At 52.2% G+C, this 22,766-nt stretch overlaps 2 protein-coding genes across 2 annotated transcripts in view; one reads left to right on the top strand and one right to left on the bottom strand.

The window, feature by feature from the left end:
* LOC118854501 (retinitis pigmentosa 1-like 1 protein) overlaps window positions 1-21,894 on the top strand; it is a 49,787-nt gene extending 27,893 nt beyond the window's left edge. The window contains exons 3-4 of the mRNA XM_036764868.1: window positions 13,688-13,780; window positions 21,301-21,894. The gene's annotated coding sequence lies outside the window, so the exon portion shown is untranslated. The remainder of the gene's footprint in view (window positions 1-13,687; window positions 13,781-21,300) is intronic.
* OVOL1 (ovo like transcriptional repressor 1) lies at window positions 14,611-22,766 on the bottom strand. Its single transcript, XM_036764870.1, has 4 exons — window positions 22,667-22,766; window positions 16,547-16,764; window positions 15,232-15,421; window positions 14,611-14,906 (listed from the first exon to the last, which is right to left on the bottom strand). The coding sequence occupies exons 1-4, from the start codon at window positions 22,764-22,766 to the stop codon at window positions 14,611-14,613; spliced, it is 804 nt and encodes a 267-aa protein (XP_036620765.1).

Genomic DNA, 22,766 nt, shown 5'->3' with positions numbered 1-22,766 from the left:
TGCATGCCTCACGTGCCTTTGGTGAGGAAAGCATTTTGTGGACAGCCCCACGCTCTAGAAATAGAGTGCATGGTGACTAAAGGCGGGGCTATAATAATAGGGCCAGTAGGAGTTTGTCTAGAGGATGTGAAGATGATAAGGGCGTTGGCAGACACACTTTGAGAGGCTTAGTGGGGGGATCCTCAGTCCCGGAAGGGCTCTTGTGGGGACAAGCAATCACCCCAGCAGTGAACGGGCTGGGGAAGTTGCCAAGGCCAACTGGGGGTTGATGGCAGGAGCAGCTCCTGGCCCATGAAAGCTATCCCAGCCAGGGGAGGAGGGGTTCCCTGGGGGGCCTCCCTGGCCTCCTTCTCTGCTGGGGCCTGGACTGACTGTTCCTTCCGTTCCTCTTCCCCTGATTCCCTTAGCTGTTAAGGCACAGGGTCCCCAGGTCCCTGGACTCTCTTCCTTTTCTGCTCCTTTCCCTTCATCCAAGCCCAATCAACCGCTCACCTATCTAAGCTCCAGGCTCCTAAGCAAATACCGGTCCAGGTTCTCCCGGCTCCATGTCCCAATCCACACCCCTTCACCCAGCAGCCTGAGGCTTATCTGGGGAGGAAGCCTCTCCTCTCTTCAGTCCCCAATACTGCGGGGGCTGCTTGGGAAGATGCCTCATCTGATGGCTCAGGACTTCCATCCCAGCCGTTCCAGGGCACATACAGCGTGTAGGGAAAAATTGGCCCAGATGACTCAGGACTCCTCCGAGGAGAAGCCCAAGAGGCCAGGGCAGGGGTCACACACACACACACACACACACACACACACACACACACGTGCACACATACACATGGCCCTTCCTGCTCCTCTCATTACTCTGAATTCATTTGGTGCAAACCACTCTAGAGTGTAAGGTCCTTGAAGGCAGTGATTCTTGTCACCTCTATTTCTGACTCCATGTCCCCAGGACAGTGTCTGGTCCACAGCAGCTACTGAAAGATGCTTGCTGAATGTGGCAGGGACTACACGGGGTTATTGAAGGGAGATCCTTTACTTATCAGGCTTAGGATGGGGGGAGCTTTGGTGTCCAGGGCCAGGCTCTTGGAAGAAACAGTCCTCAAAGAAGTTCCAGGCTGCGGGACTTGGGAGACATGTTTCTTGTTGGGCCTTGCGTGGGGCTAACCCTCCCTCCTCTTCCGGAGTGCCAGGCGGGGCCCGCTCCTTTTGCCCTGTTATTACCGCTGGCAGAGGGAGAACCAAGCAGGTTTGTTTGTGCCCCAGGGAAGAAGAGACTCAAGTCAGTCCAGTTCTCCTGGTCCTGCTCATCCTCTGTGTGGGGGGAGGAGCCGTTGGGGCCTGTTACCTGGAGTCCCCCCAGGGAGGGGCTGTCAGGAGCCTGCTGGACTGGTGCAGCAGAGAGGGCTGAGGGTGGCGCTTCTGGTCCTGGCCAACATCATCACTGGATTTGGAAAGACCAGCCTGTGGGGTGGAGGTCAACGGAGGTGGGACCAGCTTTAGGGTTTGATTCATCCTCAGGTTGTGTGGGCCCAGAACCTCTTCTCCTGATCCAGCACCAGCAGCCTTCTCTCAGGAGTGCTGTTCTCCTACGGCCTGCCCCCTCCCCTCCTTGCTTCCTGTGGGGAAGAGCCTTTCAGAACCTTTATGGAGAATGAATATTGGGCCTGGAGCGGGTCAGGCTTCCCAGAGCAAAAGCTGTGCATGTTTTCCAAGATTCTCCCTGCTTCAGTCTGAATTTCTGTCCCAAGTCTCCTTCATAGCAGAAGTGATTAAAGAATTTCAAGATCTCAGTTTCTCTCCATCTTTCTTCTCTTTCTCTCTCCATCTCTCCCTCTCTCCCTCTCTCCCTCCCTCTCTCTCTCTCTCTCTCTCTCTCTCTCTCTCTCTCTCTCTCTCTCTCTCTCTCCTTCCCCCTTCCCTCCTCTCCTACTACCCTCCCTGCCTCCAGTCTCTGTCTCTTTCTGTCTCTTTCCATCTCATTGTCTCTCTCAGTCTCCCTCTTTTCTATTTGAAGGTACCAAGTTGAAGAATACCATTTAAATACCTTTTTCAGCAAATATCCCCATGTGTTCAGTGATACTTTGCAGTCTCTGCTGTGCTCTGTGGGACTGTCATGAGGCTGGAAAGCCTCTCCGTTTGCAACACCTCTGAAGTCTGGGCATTTGTCTCAAGGGAAGAAGGCAGCTTCCTGAAATCCCACAGCCCAGCAGTGATGCTTGGTGACAGTTGGGACTTGCTGGCATCACACAAGTGTTTTTAAATGAGCTTAGCAGGCACTGCCACAGTGATGCTAATGGATGGTGTTGCCCAGTGGTCTGAGCATGAGGGGGAGCTGCCTGCTGCCAAAAGACTTGACCTGTTTCTGGCTGTTCTGTGATCCGTGTGCCTGGGTCACTCTTTCCCTCTCTCTGGGCTTGTATCTCAGTTTCTTCTTCTGTAAAATGAGGATGTTGGAGTGGCTTGAGATCTTAAGTCCCTCTGATTCCTTGCCATAAACCAAGGAGTAAGAAGCCAGAAGGGAGAAGTGTTTGTGGTAACTGGTAAGGAAGGCTTGGGGGTGGACAGCAGGCTGAGCAGCCTCCTCCAGCTTGTCTTCTGGGACCATTGTGCAGGCCCACCATCAGCAGGCTGCTCCCATTTCTATCATGCTTGGGTCCAGGATCAATTTTTAAAGCTATCATCCGATTTATTTCCACTCACATTTGAGAGATGGGATGGGTAAGGTATATTCTCTCCTGTTTTACAAGGAGAAAGGGCCATCCTTCACTTCCTGGTCAGGGAAAAATGCAGATTGGATTCACCTTGGACCAGGACTAATAGCAGATCATTCAGGCTGAACAAGTTGTGTTACGTGAATGTAATGGAATACTATTGCGCTATAAGAAACGATGAGCAGGCAGACTTCAGGAAAACCTGGAAAGACTTATATGAACTGATGCTGAGTGAAGTGGGCAGAACCAGGAGAACACTGTACACAGCAACAGCCACACTGACTAACTTTGATAGACTTGGCTCTTCTCAGCAATGCAAGGATCTAAGACAACTCCAAAAGACCCATGATGCTAAAATACTATCCACATCCAGAAGAAGAACTGTGGAGTCTTGAGTGCAGAACAAAGTAGACCGTTTGCTTTTTTTTCTTTGTTCTGTTCCTTTTTTTCTTTGTTCTGTTTCTTTTTATTCTTTGTTCTGATTCTTCTTTCACAACATGACTAGTGTGGAAATATGCTAATATGATTAGACATGTATAGTCTCAATCAGATTGCATGCCATCTTAAGGAGAGGGAAGGAAAAGGGGGAGAAAATTTTGAACTCAAAATCTTATAGAAGTGAATGTTGAAAACTGTCTTTATAGTAATTGGGGATTGTGTGGGGGAATAAAGACAGAAATAACAGATAATTTAAATCCTGGAATCCCAGAATTCGAGTGGGTAAGCATTCCGCTCTCCTTCCAGCCTCTAGTCCTACCCATACCAGAAGGAATCCCCACCATCACACGCCTGACAAGGAGCCTTCCTGCCTCAGCTTGCATACCTCCAGGGTACCTTTCCTTCTCCAGGTAGTCCTTCCCTCCCCTTTTGGGCACCTCTCATGGCACAGAGCCGAAATGTGCCCCTTTGTAAACTGGCACCTTAGTTAAGGTTCTGCCCTTACTGGTCTCCTCTATCCTCCCTATGAGCATCCTTCGAGGCTGCTCCCACATCCCCCAAGCTCCTCATTGCCAGCCTAAGTAGAAGGAACAGGCATATCGAATGATGTCAAAGTAGTAACAATTCCACTCTGAAATAAACTTTTCATCTGACTCTCCTTTCTTTGCCTTGCCTTGGATACTACAGCTTCTCCCTCCTTTAACTGACCCTTCCCTGTCACAGACCCCCAAACTGCCCTCCATAGGCCTCTCCCCAACTTCTCAATGCCCAAATGAAGGCCGCTTCCCTTTATTAAGCACCTACTAGGTGCCAGGCACTGTGTTAAGTGCTGGAAATACAAATACAGGTTGAAAGACAGGCCCTGCCCTCAAGGAGCTTCCATTCTGACAGAGGAAGACAACATATGCAAGGAACTGGAAAAGGTGCAGTTGGGAGAGGAAGGAGACACCGCCAGCCTCAGTTTCCTTCTTAAATGGTGGTTTGGGGAGGAGCCATCCAATTACAGGGAGGACGAACCCCACTTAGAAGAGTAAAGGTACCTCCAGTGTGTGAATTCCAAGTCTGGAATAAGGGCTCAAGATGGTCCAGGAGGTCTAGAGTGCAGCCTGGAGAGGAATGAGGGACTCCTGATGATATATGATGGAGGTAGAGCCGGGAAGACGATGGCCACCAGAAATGACTGGAAGCTTGGCCCCTCTTAATGCAGTCCATGATCCCATTAGCTTCCTTGGCCGCCATCTCCCACTGCCGACTCACATTGAGCTCGCTGTCCACTAAGACCCCCAGATTTTTTTTTTCCAGAACAACTGCTGGCTCTTCCTGCCTCCCCCATCTTGTACTGCTAAGATGTACATATGCTTTACTCCTCTAAGGTAAAGGTGCATTAGCACCCTCTTCTAGATCAGGGAAAGAAGGCGTCGATGAAATGACTTGACCGATAAGCAGACAGACCCGGATCTAGAATAGCAATGACTCAGTGAGCTTTTCTGTTACACCCCCATGTTTCCCCAAATCAAAGAATCAGAAGGACCTCAGAAGTGACCTCTAGTCCCAACTGTAGTCTCACCCACACCTGATTAAGAATAGCAACCCCAGGCTACCCACGGAATGGTCATCAGCCTTTCCTATGACAGGGAACTCACCACCATTCAAGGCAGCCCATTCGACTTGGGATGGCTCTAAATGTTTGAAATGTTAAAAATCCTGAGCTGAAACATGTCCCTTTGAAGCCAAGTCAAACAAGGTTAATTCCTCTTGGGGGGCGGGGCGGAAGGCAATCAGGGTTAAGTGACTTGTCCAGGGTCACACAGCTACTAAGTGTCAAGAGTCTGAAGATAGATTGGAATTCAGGTCCTTCTCACTCCAGGGCTGGTGCTCTATCCATAGCGCCCCCTACATGCCCCAAGGTTAACTCCTCTTCTGAGTGACTCTTCCCTCAGTCTATTCCAGGCTAATCAGATCGAATGATCAGTCGGATCTTGACCCTGAGGCCCTTCCTCCTTCTTCCTGACCTTCTATGGATGCTCTTGGTCCTGAGCATGGTGTCCTACAGGTGGCCCCTGAGCAGGGCCCTTGGGGGCCAGGCTCTCCCTCCAGAGGAAGCCCAGAATCTCATCAGCCGCTTGACCTCTGGGTCATTGAGGGCTTAGGCAGCCCCACTGGCCTTCGGACCCCTCCACCTAGGTATAAGACGACATTTATTCCTAGTGAGTTTCATTTGATTCGATTTGGCCTAACATTCTGCAGGGCAGCCAGGTGGTGCCACAGTGGATAGAGAGCCTCAGGCTTGGAGTCGGGAAGACTCATCCTCCTGAGTTCAAATCCTGCCTGAGACACTTCCTAGTTGTGTGACCCTGGCCAAGTCACTTCACCCTGTTTCCTCCGTTTCCTCATCTGTAAAAATGAGCTGGAGAAGGAAATGGCAAACTACTCCAGTATCTTTCCTAAGAAAACCCCAAACGAGGTCACCAAGAGTCAGACTGAACAATGACAAAACCTTCTAATCTATAAGTAGGAGCTTGGCACCATTAAGTGTGCCTTACCTTCAGCTTTGGGTCACCTGAGAATCTGATAAGCACACATCGGCACCTTTCTCCAACTATGAAACAGCTGAGAAGCCCAGATCCCTGGGGCACTCCACTGGAGACCTTCCAGGTTCACTCTGAATGGTTAATGGCCAGATCAGAATGCACCTGACTACACTGTATTCAAGCTCACATCTCGCCAAGTTTTAAGGATAACATGGTTAAGTGCTTTGCCAACAGCCTTTTCTAGAAATCTAGGAAAACTGCATGACGACATTCTCCTGATTGAAAAACAACCCTCTTTAAAAAAAAAATAAGGGGGAAATGAAGTTTGTTGTGTAAGAAGCCAGGGTGACTTCACCAGAAGATTTCACGATGTTTAGGGGGAGTTAGAATACAGAGACATTGAAATGTAAAGAGAAAACCTTCAGATGGAAAATAGACATTCTCCACCACAGCCCTCCCACACTGGCTCCTCCTGGTCCTCTTGGAGAACCAAAAGACAACAATATGGCATTCCTCATCCTGGAAAGTGTCGCAGATTTGACGAGCTCAATTGCTTATGAAGAGGTCAGGCTACGGCAGACTTTAGTCCCAAAGATCACATCCTGGGGCCGTTTCTTAATCCTCTGCTGCCTTTGGATCCTGCCCATCACCCTCTTCCCCTCCCCATACTCTCTTCTCTCTAGGTTTTTGGGGTTTTCCTCCCCCATCTTCCTCCATCCGCTCTGACCATTCCTTCTCAGTGTCCTCTGCAGGATCTTCATCCAGAGCAGGCCTTCAGGCCATACCTGTCCGTCTGGGATCTGTCCTGGGCCTCCTTCCCTTCTCTCTCTCCATTACTTCACTTGGTGACCTCATCTGCTCTCCGCTAATGATTCTCAAATCTATTTATCCGGCCCTGACCCCTCAGTGACCTCCAGTCTCATCTCCAACTGCCCATTAGATGTCTTGGAGAAGTCTCACAGAAAGCTGAAACTCAAAATATCTAAGACAAAACTCAATTATCTTCCCCCCAAACTCTTCCCTTCCCAATGTGCCTGTTGCCAGGGCCCCATCATCCTCCTAGGCCTCCAGGCCAACAACCTAGGAGTCATCCTGGACTCTTCTTCACTCTCATCCCCCATATCCAGTCCACTGCCAAGGCCTCTTGCCGCCTTTGTCATTTCAGTCTTGTCTGACTCTAGGTCACCCCATTTGGGGTCTTCTTGGCAGAGATACTGGAGGGGTTTAGCATTTCCTTCTCCAGCTTGTTTTACAGATGAGGAAACTGAGGCAAGCAGGGTGAAGTGACTTGCCCCGGGTCACACAGCTAGTGAGTGTCTGAGGCTGGCTTTGACTCAGATCTTGCTAATTCCTGGTCCCACACTCATCCACTGCACCACCAAGCTGCCTGGATAGCTTTGTAACATCTCTCTTAGACACTCCCTTCTCTCCCCTGACATGGTCACCAGTCTGCTGCCTCATGCCAATAGACTCCTGGTGGTTCTGCCTGCCACAGGTCCGTCCCCCTCTAGTCCATGCTCAAGTTCACCATCAAGGTGATCTTCCTAGAGGGTGTTGCAACAATCTGGCCAGCAGCTGCTGTTGGGGGGCGGGGTATAAAACCAACAACAACCAGCTCACAGACCGCTGCCAGCCCTGGTTCTTTTGATCTGCTTTACTAAGGAAAGCAACGTTAAGGGGTTAACAAGCTTACTTTAATCCAGCATACAAATATCACTCACTTAGTTCATGGGAAAAAGTCAGCATCCTGAACTTCAGAGCAGATACAAACAAATTACAAACATTGACAGACGGACCTTGTCTGATTCAAATCCCAATGGAGTGTTCACAGTAATGAGAACTGCCATGAAGTTGGTGTAGGTTTTACAATCAAAACTGATCTAGTCAACAAGCTTATATGTCTCCCCAAAGGAGTGATCATCAGACTCATGACAGTGCAACTGCCACCCCCCTCGGTGCCTGTGCGCCCACCATGATGAACCCTGATGAGGTCAAAGAAACAAAGACCTCCATGAAGGGGCAGGGTAGGGCGTCTCCTCACCTCTCTTCAGTCAAGTCCCACTTGATCTTTATAATTTCGTTATGTTTATTTCTGATTGTTTATGTCGTTCTATCCATTCCCATTGTAGTTACTGAATATATATTTTTGGTTCTGCTGACTTCCCTGTGCATCAGTTTGTGGAAATTTTTCCATGCTTCTCTGTGTCCATCATACACATCATTGTTTTTTTAATTTAAGAACACTTAATAGGGACAGCTAGGTGGTGCAATGAGTACAGCACTGGCCCTGGAATCAGGAGGACCTGAGTTCAGATCCAGTCTCAGACACTTGACACACTTACTAGCTGTGTGACCTTGGGCAAGTCACTTAACCCCAATTGTCCTGCCTTCCCCCCTGCAGAAAGAAAAAAGAAAAAAAACACCTAGTGAGTGCTAAGAATTAGATTTTTAGAAATTTTATTCACATGCTTCATTTTTATTTTGCAAATATTTCCAGATTACCCACCATTATTGTTGTTCAGTTATGTCTGACTCTTTATGGCCCCACATTTGGGGTTTTCTTGGCAAAGATACAAGAGTGGTTTGCCATTTTCTTCAACTTATTTTATAGATAAGGAACTGAGGCAAACAGGATGAAATGACTTGCCCAGGGTCACACAGCTTGTAAGCATCTGAGGCCAGATTTGAACTTAAGAAAATGAGTCCTCCTGACCCCAAGCCACTGTGCCAGCTAGCTGCCCCACACACATCATTTCTCACAGCACAGTAACATTCTGTTCCATTCATGTGCCACAGTTTGTTTAGCCATTCTCCAATTGATGGGTAACTACTAGAAATATATTTGAGTCTACAGGGACTTTTTTCTTATCAATGGCTTCCTTGAGGTGCCTTATCAATGGGGCCTTCGTTGGCCTAGTAAAAGAGTCTCTGGTTCAAACATCTTAGTGACATTTTAGTCGCTTTCTTTGCATAATTCCAAATTGCTTTCCAAAATGGTTGTACTACTTCACAGCTCCACCAACAATGTATTAGTGTGCCTACATTCCCATAACCTTTTCTACATTGACTGTTGCTGTTTTTTGTCAGTTATGCCAATTTCCAGGGTGTGAGGTGAAACTTGAGGGTAGTTTTGGTTTGTATTTGTTTTTGTTATTGTATTCTCTTATATGTATATACATATAAATACATATACATATATAAAGATATATATATATATCTTTATATGTAAAACCATATTATGCAAACTTCTATTTATCAGTTCTTCCTCCAGAGGTGGATAGTGTCTTCCTTCAGTTGATTGGACTGTCTATAATACTCCAAATAGCTCGGTCACTCACACTTGTTCTTTGAATGACACGATACTGCTCTTACTGTATACGATGTTCTCTTGGTTCTGCTCATTTCACTTTTCGTTATTTCATCCAAGTCTTTCCATGTTTTTCTAAGATAAGCGAGCTCATCCTTTCTTCCAGTACAGTAATATTCCAGCATGATCATACACCACAATTTGTTTGGCCATTCTCCAATCAAAGAGCATCCCTAAAGTTTTTTTTTCTCCATTTGCCTGGAAAGCTCTTCTCGGTGCCCATGGCCCCCCTCAGGACAAGTAGACTTTTCACATTCCGTGTCCCCCAGACTTCAGCCAACGTAAAGTCCCCACCTCCTTTCATTGACCCTCATAGCATTATTCATCAATGGAACCCCCTCCTGCATCCAAAGTAAGGCCTCCTTCCTTCCCCCTCCCCTTTTCAACCATTCCCCCTCCTCCTCACCCACTCCCCTGTAGGCTCTTTCTGAGACCACAGAGATCCCCTTCCCTTCATCGCCAGCCCTTGATTTGAGTTGGGTGCATCACTCCCTGCCCCTTCACGTACCCTCCCATGTTGTAATGTTGTCCCACAGAAGCAGCATCCTCCTGTAGGCAGAGGGTCTCCAGGTTCTGTCCACCTTTTCACTATTTTGTCTGTCCTCATCACCATCATCCTCTCATGCACCTGTAGGAAGAAGTCTCTTCCTGGTCTCCCTGCTGTCACTGTTGCTGTTGGCCTTGCCTGCTGATTTATTCACTCCTGCACTTCTGTTGTTTGGGGTGTTTGAGATCAAACTCTCTCTTCACTTCTGGTTTTCTTTCGGAAAATGTTTCCGCCTTTTCTTTATCACTGAACTTTCATCTTCCGTCCCAGGTGGTGAAGCTCAGATTTGCAGGAGAGATCCCCCTGGGCCGCCTCCTGAGCTTCTGCTTTTCTGCTCCTCCTTTTCTAGTGGGTGTAGCAAAGCCTTGCTTTATTCAAATGCCCTTTGCTTTGTATTTGAAAGCCCTTCTCCTGATGGCCCTTAAATTAAATTGTTATCACTGTAAGTCTTGGAGTTTGCAGCATTGGATTTTTTTCTGGAGTCAATCTCTGAATTTTTTTTCAATTTTATTTCCTATGTTCAGAAGTTCTGGGCGGCTCTCTTCAATCATTTCCTCCATTCTAGTGTTCAAGTTTTTTTGTTCTTCTGGTAGTCCTATGACCCTTAGGTTGTTTTGCATCCAGTCTTTGAATTCAATATGTTGGCTTGCACAGTGAACATGGTTTTTTTTATTATTCTTATTTTTTGCTTCTCTCTTTCTGGTCTCTCTTCACATTCACACTTCCGATCTGTCTTTTTCTCTTTTATTTCTTTGGTGAGGCTTGTGTTAGAGATTCCATTCTCTCCATTATTTTTGCTGTGCAGGCCATAAATTCTGCTCTCATGATCCTCATTTCTTTTTTAAACGACTCAGGAACAGTTCGTTGTGGTTCCTATGTTCTCAAGTTCCACAGCGTCCTCGGTCTTATCAAATGTCGGATCATTTCCTACCTTCCTTCTTTCTTCTTTTGGCAGTATTTATTCATAAATGCCTGAATTTGTTTACTGTAGCTGGAGGCCATGTTTCCTTCTGTTATTAATGTCTTTCCTGCTGATTTATCTGTTAATATTCAAAGTCGCACTTTCAGTCTTTTTTTCTCCCCTTATTTTCCTCATCACTCACTTCATGACTTCCTCTGTCTGAATCTCCAAGCATCTCAGCCTCCTTCCACACTGGGCAATCCACAGTTCACCAGCCCAGGTCTCTGGTGCACCTAACTTTTGGGTGGGGTCTGGTAACCTGTCCCACCCCTTCTGTCCCTCAAATCTCTACTCCAGCACCAGCATTCAGAACTTTGCAGCATCAGTGCTTCTGGATTGCAGCCCCTGGCAGGCTTTTGCTCCTGAAGGGCCGTGGACAAGCTGGCAGTCAGAGCCTGAGCAAAAGTGCACAGCCTGGAGCTAGAGGGGTCTCTACAGTGATGGATAGACGAAGTGGGGACTAGGGTACAGCTGGTACAGCCTCACTGTCAGTAGTATGGGGGATTGGAGGGTAGGGGGCAGAGTGAGCTCAGGGTCAATGAGTGAGGGTTCCCAGGTTTTGGGTTCGTTTTGAATTCTGAGGGTCCCAGACCATGGAGACAGTGATGTTGCTTTATCTTTGGTGCATCATTTTTGTTTTGCAGTGGTTTAAGAGGTCATGGGGATCAGAGAAAATGTCTAGTCCTCTTATTGTTTGCATAACCCAGAAGTCATGCACTTAATAAATGTTTATTGACCTTCTGAGGCTCCCCGGCTGCTTGTACCTGCTCCCCAAATTACCTTGTATGTTTTTTATATACATGGGTCTCTCCCAATAGAATGTTAGAGGCATTCTGAGCCTAGAGAATAGAATTCTCCACTTCGAGTCAGGAAGACCCAAATTTGATTCTGACCTCACACACTGGCTGTGTGACCCTGGGCACATCACTTCACCCATTTTTCTCAGTTTCCTCCATCTGTAAAATGAGCATGATAATAGCGTCTCCCTCTCAGGCTTGTTATAAAGTGCTTTATAGAACTGTTAGTTATTAAGTAATCGCTCACATAGGTCATAACCAGCAGAAGCAGCATTTGCACCCAGGTCCTGGGACCGCCCACTGTGCCACCCTTTCTGAGCAGTTGGTTTCTACTGTCCTCCTGTGGCCGGATGACTTCCCTTTTTGCCTAGATTGCTATGTGGTTGTGTGAGGTCTCAGGGAGTCCCGTCCCAGCCACCGTGGGGTCCCGCCCAGAAGCAGCAATGCCCTCCTTGCGCTGGAATGTCCGCTTCATCTAGCTTGTCACCCGCACCGTGGCGTTGTTTGCCTGGGTTCATGGCTTGCCTCACATGCTTAGCGTGTGACCTTGGGCAAGTCACATCATCTGCATTTCCTTATCCGTAAAATGGGACAATCACAGCATCTGCCTCAGAAGGAGGTGGTGAAAATCAAGAGAAAAGGTTTGTGACTCACTTTGCAGACTTTAAAGGGCCAGGTCAGGGCTAACTCCTAGGAGGAGGAGGAAGAGGATGTTGATTGGCATCCTCTGACTAGCCCAGGAGCTTTATCAGGTCTCCCTCTCTCCTGTTAATCATCTATCCTCCCCAGTTACAGCCCTGGCTAATGGTGGGACAATAGGAAAGACAGCCCAGGTGGGTCCTTCCAGCAGGTGAGGCCTCCAGAGCAGGGGGCTCCTACAGACCAGGTGGTTTCCACAGAACTTTCATTCTCACTGCCCCCTTGCCCCTCAGCCCCTCATGGCACGGCAGCCTAATGGCATCGCTGCTAGGCTCGGGAGAACAGCCATTCTCCTGGGTCCCCTCGGAACATTCAGCCTGAAGCTACTAGTTTACGTATCAGTGTCCCTGCCCCTCCTCGTCTGGTACGGTCTGATTCCATCAGCACACAGCTGGTCACTCAGAGGGGAGAGTCCATGCTGAGGCAGAGACTAGGCTAGGGAGGGGAGGGGGCTGATGGGCTCAGAGCCCAAAGAGCGGCTTGAAATCTGGAGATTCTGCTGGGTTCCATCTTTGGCTGTGTGACCCTGGTCAAGTCCCTTCCCTCTCGGGGCCTTCATTTCCTCATCTATAAAACGAGGTCCTTGAACTGGACAGGCTCCAAGGTTCAACGAAGCTCCAACCTTCTGTGGTTCTGTGATGCCAGGAGAGCTTAGCAGTAGTTTGGGGATTGCCTCATGGCCTTCCTGAGCTGAGGGAGCAGGGTGGAGGGGAGGGAGGGAGGGTGGGCTCACTCAGCAGGGATGGGAGGCTTGGCCAGCAAGACACAAACATGGCATCAAAGAGGTCTTAGATTTTAATAACAAAAAGAAAAAAACAGTTACAAAATCAGACAACATAGAACCTCGTGATGCCAGCAGACAGAGCCAGTGTGTAGTGATAAAAACATGTAAACAAACCAAGGCTGTCATCAGACCCCAGCCCCAGAGATTCCTAGAAGATAAGCATTTAGACAAGAAATCCTTGGAAGGTAACCTGAATGCACCAGCACTCAGACCTGTGAGGCCAGATAAAGAAAGGTCCTCAGGGGCCCAGCTTATATTCTGCTCCCCTGGGGCTCCACCTGGTCTGGCCAATCAGCCGCACTGCCATCTTGTCCCTAGTGAGCCCCTGGAACTGATCCAGACTGATGGCTGATGATCAGTATTTAGGGACTGGCCCAGGGTCCGGGCTTGTTCAACTCTTCGGGTCTGGCCATCAGCCAACCCTTTCCGCAAGGCTGGGATCATACGCAGACTGTCTTTTGGGAGCAGCCCTCCCCTTGACCACAAATGAAAAAAACCCACAGGGCACTCAGACCAACACTCTCCATTAACCTTGTACCACTGGGATATAACAGCTAGAAGACTGTAGACCCGCTTTATCAGTGGAAGGAACAAACATTCTTTCTAACTCGAGAACTGAGTGGCATCCCCACCTCCGTAAGCTAAGGAATGTTCAGGGAAGGGGTGCGCACAGGTTTTGTTCCCTGACCATATTTAGTCGGTTGGTTAACATTCTGCCCTGCAGCTTCCTCTCTTTCCTGCTGTCCCAGGAGCAAGTAGGGCCATCCTGGAAACTATGGGCCCTGCCTGCCCTATCCCCCAGCCCCACAAAGGTTCAGACCCTCATAGGTGACCCCCATCTATGCTACTTCCTTTCAGATGCTGAAGGAGATGGTGGATTCTGGGTAACAAAGGCACAATCTTGTCACCTTGGCTGTCCCTGGGCAGAGCCAGAAGGAATCTACTCCAATGGTAAGTGACCCAAGTTGCTATCTCGGTCCATTTATGAGTGGAGAAGTGAGGAGCAGCCCCAGGAAGCTCTGGAGGTGGGGGGCTGCAAGGGGAGTATGGCCAGAGAAGTATGTCCTGTCGTGAGAGATGAGAGGAAGCAGGAGGCTCTATGCCTCGTGCAGGCAGATCCTGAAGAAAAGAAAGAAGAGGGAGACAGCTACCCCGGGGAGAGGGCCAGGCCCTGGGCGGGGAGCGGGGGAGGGCATGACAGGGTAACAGAATACCTGCCCACAGGGAAGAACCACAAAGGAGGGTAGGGATAGAGGAGAGCTAGCTCTTTCCAGCTTTGAAATAAGCACCAAAAATATATTACTATCTGTACATTTGTCACCTTTCTAAAAAAGTTTTAAGGAAAGATATCAAAGGAGCTTCTGGCTCAGGAAGGCCAGAAAGTGTATGTGTGTGTGTGCATGCTCGCAGCAACCTTGGTGTCCCTGGGTGTGAGCCACCTGCATCCTGGCAGGCAGGGTTGGAGCCCCGCACCTGCCACCAGCCTCCTTTATCAAGTGTCTTTTCTTCAAATAGTCTGGAATGCAAAGTCTTTGTTCAGCCAGCAGGTGCTTATCCCTGAGTTCCCAAAACCTGGGGGCTCACAGCTTACTGTCTACAAGTCTCGCCTCAGTAAAACCAGAGGGAAACATGGAAGTGTTGTCTTAAGGTGGATAGAATCCTCTTTATATCAGGCAGGCTGAGAGTACAAACCTTCTCTGCTTTCTGCCAGTTTAGAAGGGGCTGGGTCTGCGTGGTGAAGCCCACCATGGAGTGGCCCTGTGCCTGGCCTTCCTTGGGGTTTAGAGATGGTGGCTGTTCTGCAGCAGGGTAGTGACTGTGTTCTGCAGGGCACCAGCTACCTTTTTAGAGGTTTTCCTCAGCAGCGGGCTGTCAGGGTGCTGTTCCTTCAGGTGGAGGACATGGCCCTCCTGGCTGTCGGAGGTGCAGCCACACTCCTCACACACATAGAGCTTGGCCCGCCGTTCTTTGTAGGCGTATTTCTGCTGCACCCCGTGGATCTTCTTGAGGTGGGACTCGAGGGAGCAGCGCTGGGTGAAGGCTTTGTCGCACAAGCTACATTTATAGGGACGCACACCTAGAGGGAAGAGAGAGGTGGGAGTGACAAGGGGGCCCTTCCCCAGAAGCCCACCCCGAATCTTCTTGGCAGAGACGCCTGACTGAGGGAGGTGTAGAGCAATGAACTAGCCCAGCTGTGCCCCCAACTCACTGGCCATCAACAAGCTTGCCATCTTGGCTCCTGAGTTCCCCCATTTCTCTCTCAGTAAGAAGACCAATCTCAGTTCCGTGTCACATTTTCTTCCCCAGGGCCAGCTCTGTGCTGTGCTCTGGACTGCCAGTACTGGGTCCCCACCCATGGCCCAGTCTGGTTCAGGGGCTGTCAGCCTTGAAGACCCACTCACCAGTATGTGTGCGCACATGTCTTTTGAGGTCAAAGGTGTCATTGAAGCCCTTCCCACAGTAGGTGCAAAGGTGTCTCTTGACATCGTTGTGGCATTTCATGTGACGGTTAAGCATGCGCTGGTAGGTGAAGGCCTTGTGGCAGATGTGACAGGTGAAGAGCTCCCCACTCGGGCTGTCTCCTGTGGTCACCTGCCCAGGGACAGAGGCATGAGTGACTGTGCACAGAGCCCTAGCTGCTACCATTTGGGGACTTGGCCTTGCCCATCCCCCTGTGCACTGGCAGGCTTCTTCCGAAGCTCTGAATGGCCTTGGGCTCGGGGCTCAGAGTCTGGGCCTTAGCTTTGCTGACCCCTTTGCCAGCCTCTGAGCAACCCTGCCTAGCTCTGATCATGACAGCTGGCACAAAGATGGGGGCAGGAGCTAGAGTGAGCATGGAGCCTGTGGCTGATGTCATCTCCGGGTGTCTGAAGGGGGCAGCTACCCCCCAAGCCTGCTGGGGCTTCCTCTGGGTAAAGCCTGGCAGCCAGGCTTTCCTCTCTGTTGGCACAGGGGGTGATCCTGCTGCCTGATCAGTCTAGAATGTTAAAGAGCATCATAGATGAGGTCAGGAGGAGGCCTGAAAGCAGGGCTCTGCTCACCCCTGCCTGTCAGCTCCAGGCAGGCCTGGAGAAGCCCTGCCCTGCAGAGAGGCCCTCCTGAAGAGAAGCCCTGGGTCACCTCCCCACTCCAGGACTCTGTCACATGGGGAGGCTGGATTAGACCCACAAGGTCAAGCCTATCATCCTTCAAGCACCTTTGGAGGTCGTGCCTTGGGTGTCACAGGATAGGGTGGCATATTGGAGAGACTAGGAGGGAGGAAAGCCATTCGCTCTGCCAAGCTTCTTAGAGTGAGCTCCCTACTCTTGTGTGTGTGTGTTGGAGGGATCCCCACATTCTCCTCAGGGATCTGAGCCTTCTGGCCAGATGCCAGGGCTCATGGACCCTAGTCTCCACAAAGCCAAGCACCCCACCTTCACCCCAGCCCCAGGCTGCACAACAGGGAGGTGTGTATGATTACAGGACACCAGCTCCAGAGGCTAACCTACTCCCAAATCCAACTGCTTCTGCCTGGACTTTATCTCAAGGGTCTGCAGCTTCCCTGCCCTTTTTTTGGGTGGAGGAGTGATGTGACCCCTGGGACTGCTTCTGTTATTTATTGTTTAGCTGCCCAATGTTTTCCTTGACTCCCAAAGAAGGCCCCTAGGGTGGCATTTTCTGGAAGCCAGCCCCAAGTCTGTGCCCCTGAGCTCCCTGAAATTAGACCAGTCTCCTCACCTTCATCTTGGGATGCAGAAAGCCATGGTCATGGGCCTGAGGGTCAGTCAAGCGGCCTAGGTCTTCTGCTGGCAGCTGCGCCACCACACAGGGCCTGGGGGCTGTGCCATAGCCAGGCTCCCGAAGACTCATGTCCAGGGCCAGTGGACAGGAAGGAGGCTCGGCCACTGAAGGCTCCAGATCATGATAGGGCTGGGGTGGGCAGAAGCCGAGGCTGACTGTGGACAAAAAAGCAAGCGCGTTAGGGCCAAGATCATTCAGATTGTGAGCATTCTAGTCTTAGCTTGCCTTCAGTGGGGCAGCCTAGAACCAGTGCCAAGGGATGAGGGGGCATAGCTCTGCCCCCTCCCATTCAGGCTGCCCCATTAGGATAATTGTAGGTGACACCAGCCAAGGAAGCATCACAGCTCAGAGACATGCCCGCTGAGTAATTTGTGTCTTAGCGGAACTGGGAGGATTCAACCTTCTCTGCCAATTAGCCGCCATGGCAAACTGCCTGTGTGCCCCACCTGGGCTGGTCCCTCTGGATTCCTGGTGTGGGCCCCACCTCCTTTCATAGTGAAGGCCCAGGCAGGAGTTGTGGGGCATCTCCCCAAATGCTTGCAACAGCACCCTAGGGTGACAGAGGCCTGGCCATCCTGCGCCATCTGGCTTCTTTTGACAGCCCTTTTCTCCTGGCCTTTGCTGCCTCCTGAAAGGGGTCCCCTGAAGTCCCCCACCCATATTCCAGTGAGGCCGGCTCACTGCCACCCACTCCCTGAATTCCTGGGAGGGGGTGGGTGGCTCTGGCCCAGCCAGGCAGGCAAACAGGCCACACAGGGGTGGAGCAGGGAGGAGGCCCCAGGCTGCAGCAGGTGGATTCACTCTAACAGTCTCCTGGGCTGCCTGCCCAGTCCTTACATAACCCACCCCCGCACCAGGGACCGCTTAGTGTGGCAGAGAGGGCTGGGCTCCCCTGGGGCAGTGGAGGTGGTGGCAGCACCGATACCTGGCAGCCCCATGATGCTGCCACTCCCCTCCCCTCCCCCTGGCGGGCAGGTGGGCAGGCCAGCCTCCCTCGGGTCCATGGACTAGCGGAGGCTAAAGAGTTCCCCAGCGACATTTCCAGGCAAAGATTTCACTTTGGGGACAAGTACTGGTTTGTTGGTTTTTGTTTTACAAGAAAGTGCTTGGCTCTGGATGCAGAGCCCTCTACTACGAAGATTTTCAAGGCTCAAAGCAGAGACTGAGAGGGTCACAGAAACAAAAGCTGGGGCAGGTCAGGGAGGGCTAAAAAAGGGAGGGAAGGCCTTTGCCTGGCCTACCCCATTCCAAGCAGGGCTTCTCCCCAACTCTGACAGCTCGGGTGCAGGCTGGGTCAGAGGGAACACAGAAGCCATCACCAGTGGGTGCCCTCACCCCTGCTCGGCCAGAACACTGGGTCAGGCGCCCCTCAGCCCTTTCGAGAGGCATGATTCAGCAACTGCCTGCCCTAGGCCTGGTCCTTGGCTTACTGTCAGGGTCCATCTGCCATGGGGAGCGCAGCCTCCCTGGGGGCTGCAAGCAAAGGGGGTGGATTCCTGAAGCATGGACCCAGGCAGACACACAGGGAGCCCTGCCCAGATCCCCAAAGTCCGGGGGCTGCCCAGACTTGGGGGGCTTTATGGGTACTGACTACAGGCAGAGGAGGCCTCATGGGTTAGGGGGTAAGATGCCAATGTCCGCCCCAGTGTTTCTGGAGCCACAGGAGGCTTGAAAAGAACTTTCTCTCCAATGGTTCATCTGGGCCTTTGGTCTCCACACAGGAGAAAGCCCAGATCCCTTGGTTAGGCCAGTGGTCAAACTTTGTTTGCCCATTCCTTGAGGACAGGGCTCGGTGATGGAGATGGGGGTGCCGTACCGTCTTGTCTGATCTCCCTGACTTGGGTGGACTTGGGAGCTGCTCCATCTCTGCCTGGCTTTCTCAGCTTCTTCTCACACAATTGAGGGGCTGGGGTGAAACCAGACAGGGCAGCAAAGGCCCCCAGCCAGGGTGGAAACCCATTCACCTCATCCCACCCTCCAGCCCTGATGGACTGGTCCTCCCTCCCTGCCCCCATTAGCATGTTGAGTGCTGCCCTTGGGACTGGTGGGTGTAGGCATCGGTGTGTGGCTCCCGAGTGTGCCTGTCACTGGGGAGGCCAGAGCCCCAGGCAGGAAACAGAACAGGTTGGTTCCCTGTTGGTAGGGCACCTTGGCCCCTAATTGAATGTTTCCGGTGAGGCGGAGGCCCGCTCATCACCTGCCCACAGCCAGGCAATGTTGCAAGCTCTGGCTCCTCCCCTCAGGGTCTTGGATCCAAATGCCTTTGGCCTGACTGATCTCCAAGCACCCCCTGCCCATCCTAGCTCTGGTCCTTACCATGAAGCATCTTCTTTGGGGCCTCAATGTGCCCATCTGTAAAATGAGACCCCCAAGCAGGGCAGATGCTACAGAAAGCAGTCCCTGCTTTCTTGGGACACAGACCCATCTGAGGGAGCTGTGATCTCGAGGGTGACCGGCTCCTAGTACCCCCAGCCTTGCCTGGGGGCCGCCCAGCTGGCTTTGGCCACATGAGCCCAACACATCAGGGGTTAGCAGAGGCTGAGAATGGGAGGCCAGTGCTCGTCAACCTCTAGGCCCGTGGCTGGTCTTTACCGACATTGTCAATCACCAGGTTCCTAGACATCATCTTTGCTCTCTGCCAACCAGCTTGAGACTTGCTTTCAACAACTGGGGCAGGTCTCACCAGTATGTGCACTGTCCTGAGGACCCAGGAAAGCAGCCTTTTCAAATCCTCCCCAGCACCCAGCAGCACTGGCTGCACAAACAGCTGGTGCTCAATCTAAGCCCAGACACAGGTTTCACCATGGTCAGCCATCAGCAGAGCCCTCCCCTCCCAAGTCTGGTCTTTCTCCCTCCCCCCAGGGTCCCCTCCCAGCACACCCATGTTACTCTATTTACCCTGGCTGGCATCTGCCTCAGGACACCCGAGAAACAAACAAAGCTGACGCCGGGATTATTCAGGCTGCTGGGCGCTGATGTACTCAGATCTTAGTCACCGAGATGGGCTGGACAAGAGCTGAAAACAGGGGGCCCTGCCTACCTGTCCTGGCACAGGTTCCCTCCCGCCTCCTCTCCCTTGATGGACCTGGAGGAGTCTAGGCCAACTGCCCCCTGCCCCCTCCATTCAAATCTGACTTCTGGCTCTGACCCCAACTGTCAGTGTTAACTAGGGAAGATTACTTGTGTCTCCCCTGGCCTCTATGTGTTCTTCTGTAAAATGGGCACAGAGGGGTGTGGTGAGGACAGCAGTAAACGCAGAGAGAGCAGCAGAGCATCATGGGAGGTCCTCCCTCCTCCCCATAGGCCTCAGACCATCCTTGAGGTCCATTCGGTCCATGAGGCTTCCAGATGCTTCTCTGCCTTGCACAGAAGGTCCAGGGAGCGGACCATCTCCTCTGGGTGTCGAGCTATCTCCTTCCCTCCGGGCCACAAGATGGATTTGCTTCTCGGGCACACCCTGGAGAGGCTGATCTCACCCCGCATCCAATATTGATATAACTGAGGAAAAGCAAGCTGGGCATTGGCAGGAAGAAGGCCCGGTGCCCACCTGGGGGGGCTCTGCTGCCTTGCCTCGGGCCCTGTCTCTAACCTGGCTAGCTCCTCTTTTTAACTCCATGTCCAACCTGCTGCAGCTCCAATTCCTGATATCTGCCCTTGGTATGGGGAGAACAAGGAGACTCAGGAAACCTTCAGGTCTGGGACAAAGTTCAGGATTTGCCTTGTGACCCTGGGAGTTATCCCAGGGCTGGGTCCCTTTGGGGAACCATACAATGGGATCTCTGAGATCCTCCAGGAGACCAGGCTGAACAGTTGGAGCTGGAAGGTTTCCAACATTTCCCAGCTCCAGGGCCCCTCCCCCCATTCTGTCCTGGAGGTAGCAGGGTTGGTCACTGCTCAGCACGGTCCCCATGTGCTGTGAGCTGACCCAGTGGGCTGGGAGAGCCGTGCCCAGCAATCTGCTGGGGTCATGGCTGGCTTGAGATGGGAAGAGGGCAGCAGGCTGTGCCTGGAGAGACCCCAAAGCATGGAGCCTGGGGTCCTAGAGGCACACCAGGAAGAAAGGAAGGAGAGAAGGAAAGAAGGGAGAGAAGGAAGGAGAGAAGGAAGGGAGGGAGAGAGGGAGGGAAGGAAGGAGAAAGGAAGGGTGGGAGGGAAAGAAGGAAGGAGGGGAGGGAGAGAAGGAAGTTAAGAAGGAAAGAAAGGAGGGAGGGAGGGAAGGAAAAAGGAAGGGAAGAAGGGAGAAAAGGAACAAAGGAGGGAAGGAAGGAGAGAGGGAAGGAAGCAAGGAGGGCAGGAAGGAAAAATGGAAGAGAGGAAGGCTTTATTAAGCCAAGTGCCCATGATGCTCTTCCTCCTGAGCTAAGAAGCCCTTTGACTCTCACAGCTCTGAAAAGGCGGCCCTATCGTCGTTTTTGTTGTTCAGTCATGTCTGACTCTCCATGACCCCATCTGGAGTTTTCTTGGCAGAGACACTGGAGGGGTTTGCCATTTCCTTCTCCAGCTCATTTTACAGATGAGGAAACTGAGGCAAACAGGGTGAAGTGACTGGCCCAGGGTCACACTGCTAGGAAAGAAGTGTCTGAGGCCAGACATGATCTCAGGAAGAAGAGTCTGGCCCAGTGGACCAGAGGGCTTTGTTTGGGAAGGCCGGTAAAGGGAGGCTGTCTAATCCCTATCCTTCACTTAAACAGGTCTGTCCCCCACCAAAGAGCCACAAATGGTGAGAAGCCAGCCCAAGCTTGAAGACCCTGGCCCCCCAACTCTCCACCACTCATGTCTGAGTTCCGTCTGCCAGCCTGCAGTGCCCGCAGGCGTCACCTGCCAAGCCCCCCCACCTCCAGGGGGTGTGGGGTAGATTCCTGGCTGCCAGCCTCTGCACATCTCCAGGAGGCCCCAGAGCAGCTCAAGAGGAATTTCTCTGCCCCTTGGGGGAGTCGACACATGACCTGTTAGTGATTCGGGCCACAGAATCCAACCAGAAATAACAGTCTGCTGAGCACGTTCCGCTCCCCTTTCGCACAGTCCCAGGCACTTTATCAGATTCCAGGCAGCAGCTGAGCAGGAAGTCAGAACTGGGAGATTTCGAGCCGCCCGGGCGAAGCCTGGAAAACCAGTCATCCGGCAAGAGGGGGCTGAGAGGGGGCCAGGCCCTCCTCCGGGGTCTTCTGCCCCAGGCCTTGCTCTGAAAGGGCCCCGACACATTCACATGGCTTAAGAAAGACTCAGACGCGAAAGAACCACCATTCTGTGATGTGATGGCCCTGGCCAAGCCCCGCCATGCCAATCCCGTGCCAGGGCACTTCCGGCCTGCCCTGAGGCTCTGCAAAGACCTTCAGGGCTGCTGGACATCAAGAGGCCAGCCTGGCCGCAAGGTCAGCGGCCCAAGCTCAGTCCTTCGGCCCTCGGCCCCCGCAGGGCCCAGAGCGGGCACCAGTAGTAGTAGTGGGCAGGGGTCCGAGTCGGCAGCCTCCACTCTTTCACGGAGGGTCCATCCCGCCCCCCAGACACCCGCCAGCGTCAGAGGCTGGAGGTGGCCAAGGACTAGGAGTCGGAGCCCGCTGGGGCTAGCCGGATCCACCGACAGCAGGAATTTGGCCACCCGTCTGTGGCGGGCTCAGAGAGGCCACTCGCGGCGGAAGGATGCCCTGTGGGCTACCCATCCGGGAGTGGGGGCAGCATCCAAAAATAAACGAGCATCGCTTCCCCCCAACTCGGCTCGAGGTCTGTGGTTGCCCTGAAGCTTGCGGGGAGGCAGGGAGGGGGGACACGGGGGGCGCTTTCTCTGGGGCCGGGGAGATGCGAAGGAAGGCAAAGGGGCAGCTGGGAGAGCGCCCCGAGAAAATGGCTGCGGGGAGGGGGCTCCGTGTAGCCTAGCCGCAGTCCACCACAGAGGGGTCGGGGGGGGGAACCTCGGGAGCCCCTCCAGAGGCCTCGGCTCGGCGTTTCCCCGGGCCCCTCCCCAACCTTCCCCGGGGCGGGGGCGTCGCGCTGCTGGACCACAACTAGCGCCCGGCGGCTGGCGCGGAGGGTCCCCCGACGGGGCGGCGCGGCACTCACCCGGCACGTAGATCTCGCCTCGCTCCTCGTCCGGGAGCTCACTCCAGTTGCGCTTGCCCGTGGAGATGCACGGCTTCTTCACGAGGAAAGCCCGGGGCAT

Source organism: Trichosurus vulpecula, chromosome 6, assembly GCF_011100635.1.
Source record: "Trichosurus vulpecula isolate mTriVul1 chromosome 6, mTriVul1.pri, whole genome shotgun sequence".
Taxonomy (NCBI): domain Eukaryota; kingdom Metazoa; phylum Chordata; class Mammalia; order Diprotodontia; family Phalangeridae; genus Trichosurus; species Trichosurus vulpecula.
Note: the sequence above shows the minus strand (reverse complement) of the source record. Positions and strands in the feature narration are given on the sequence as shown.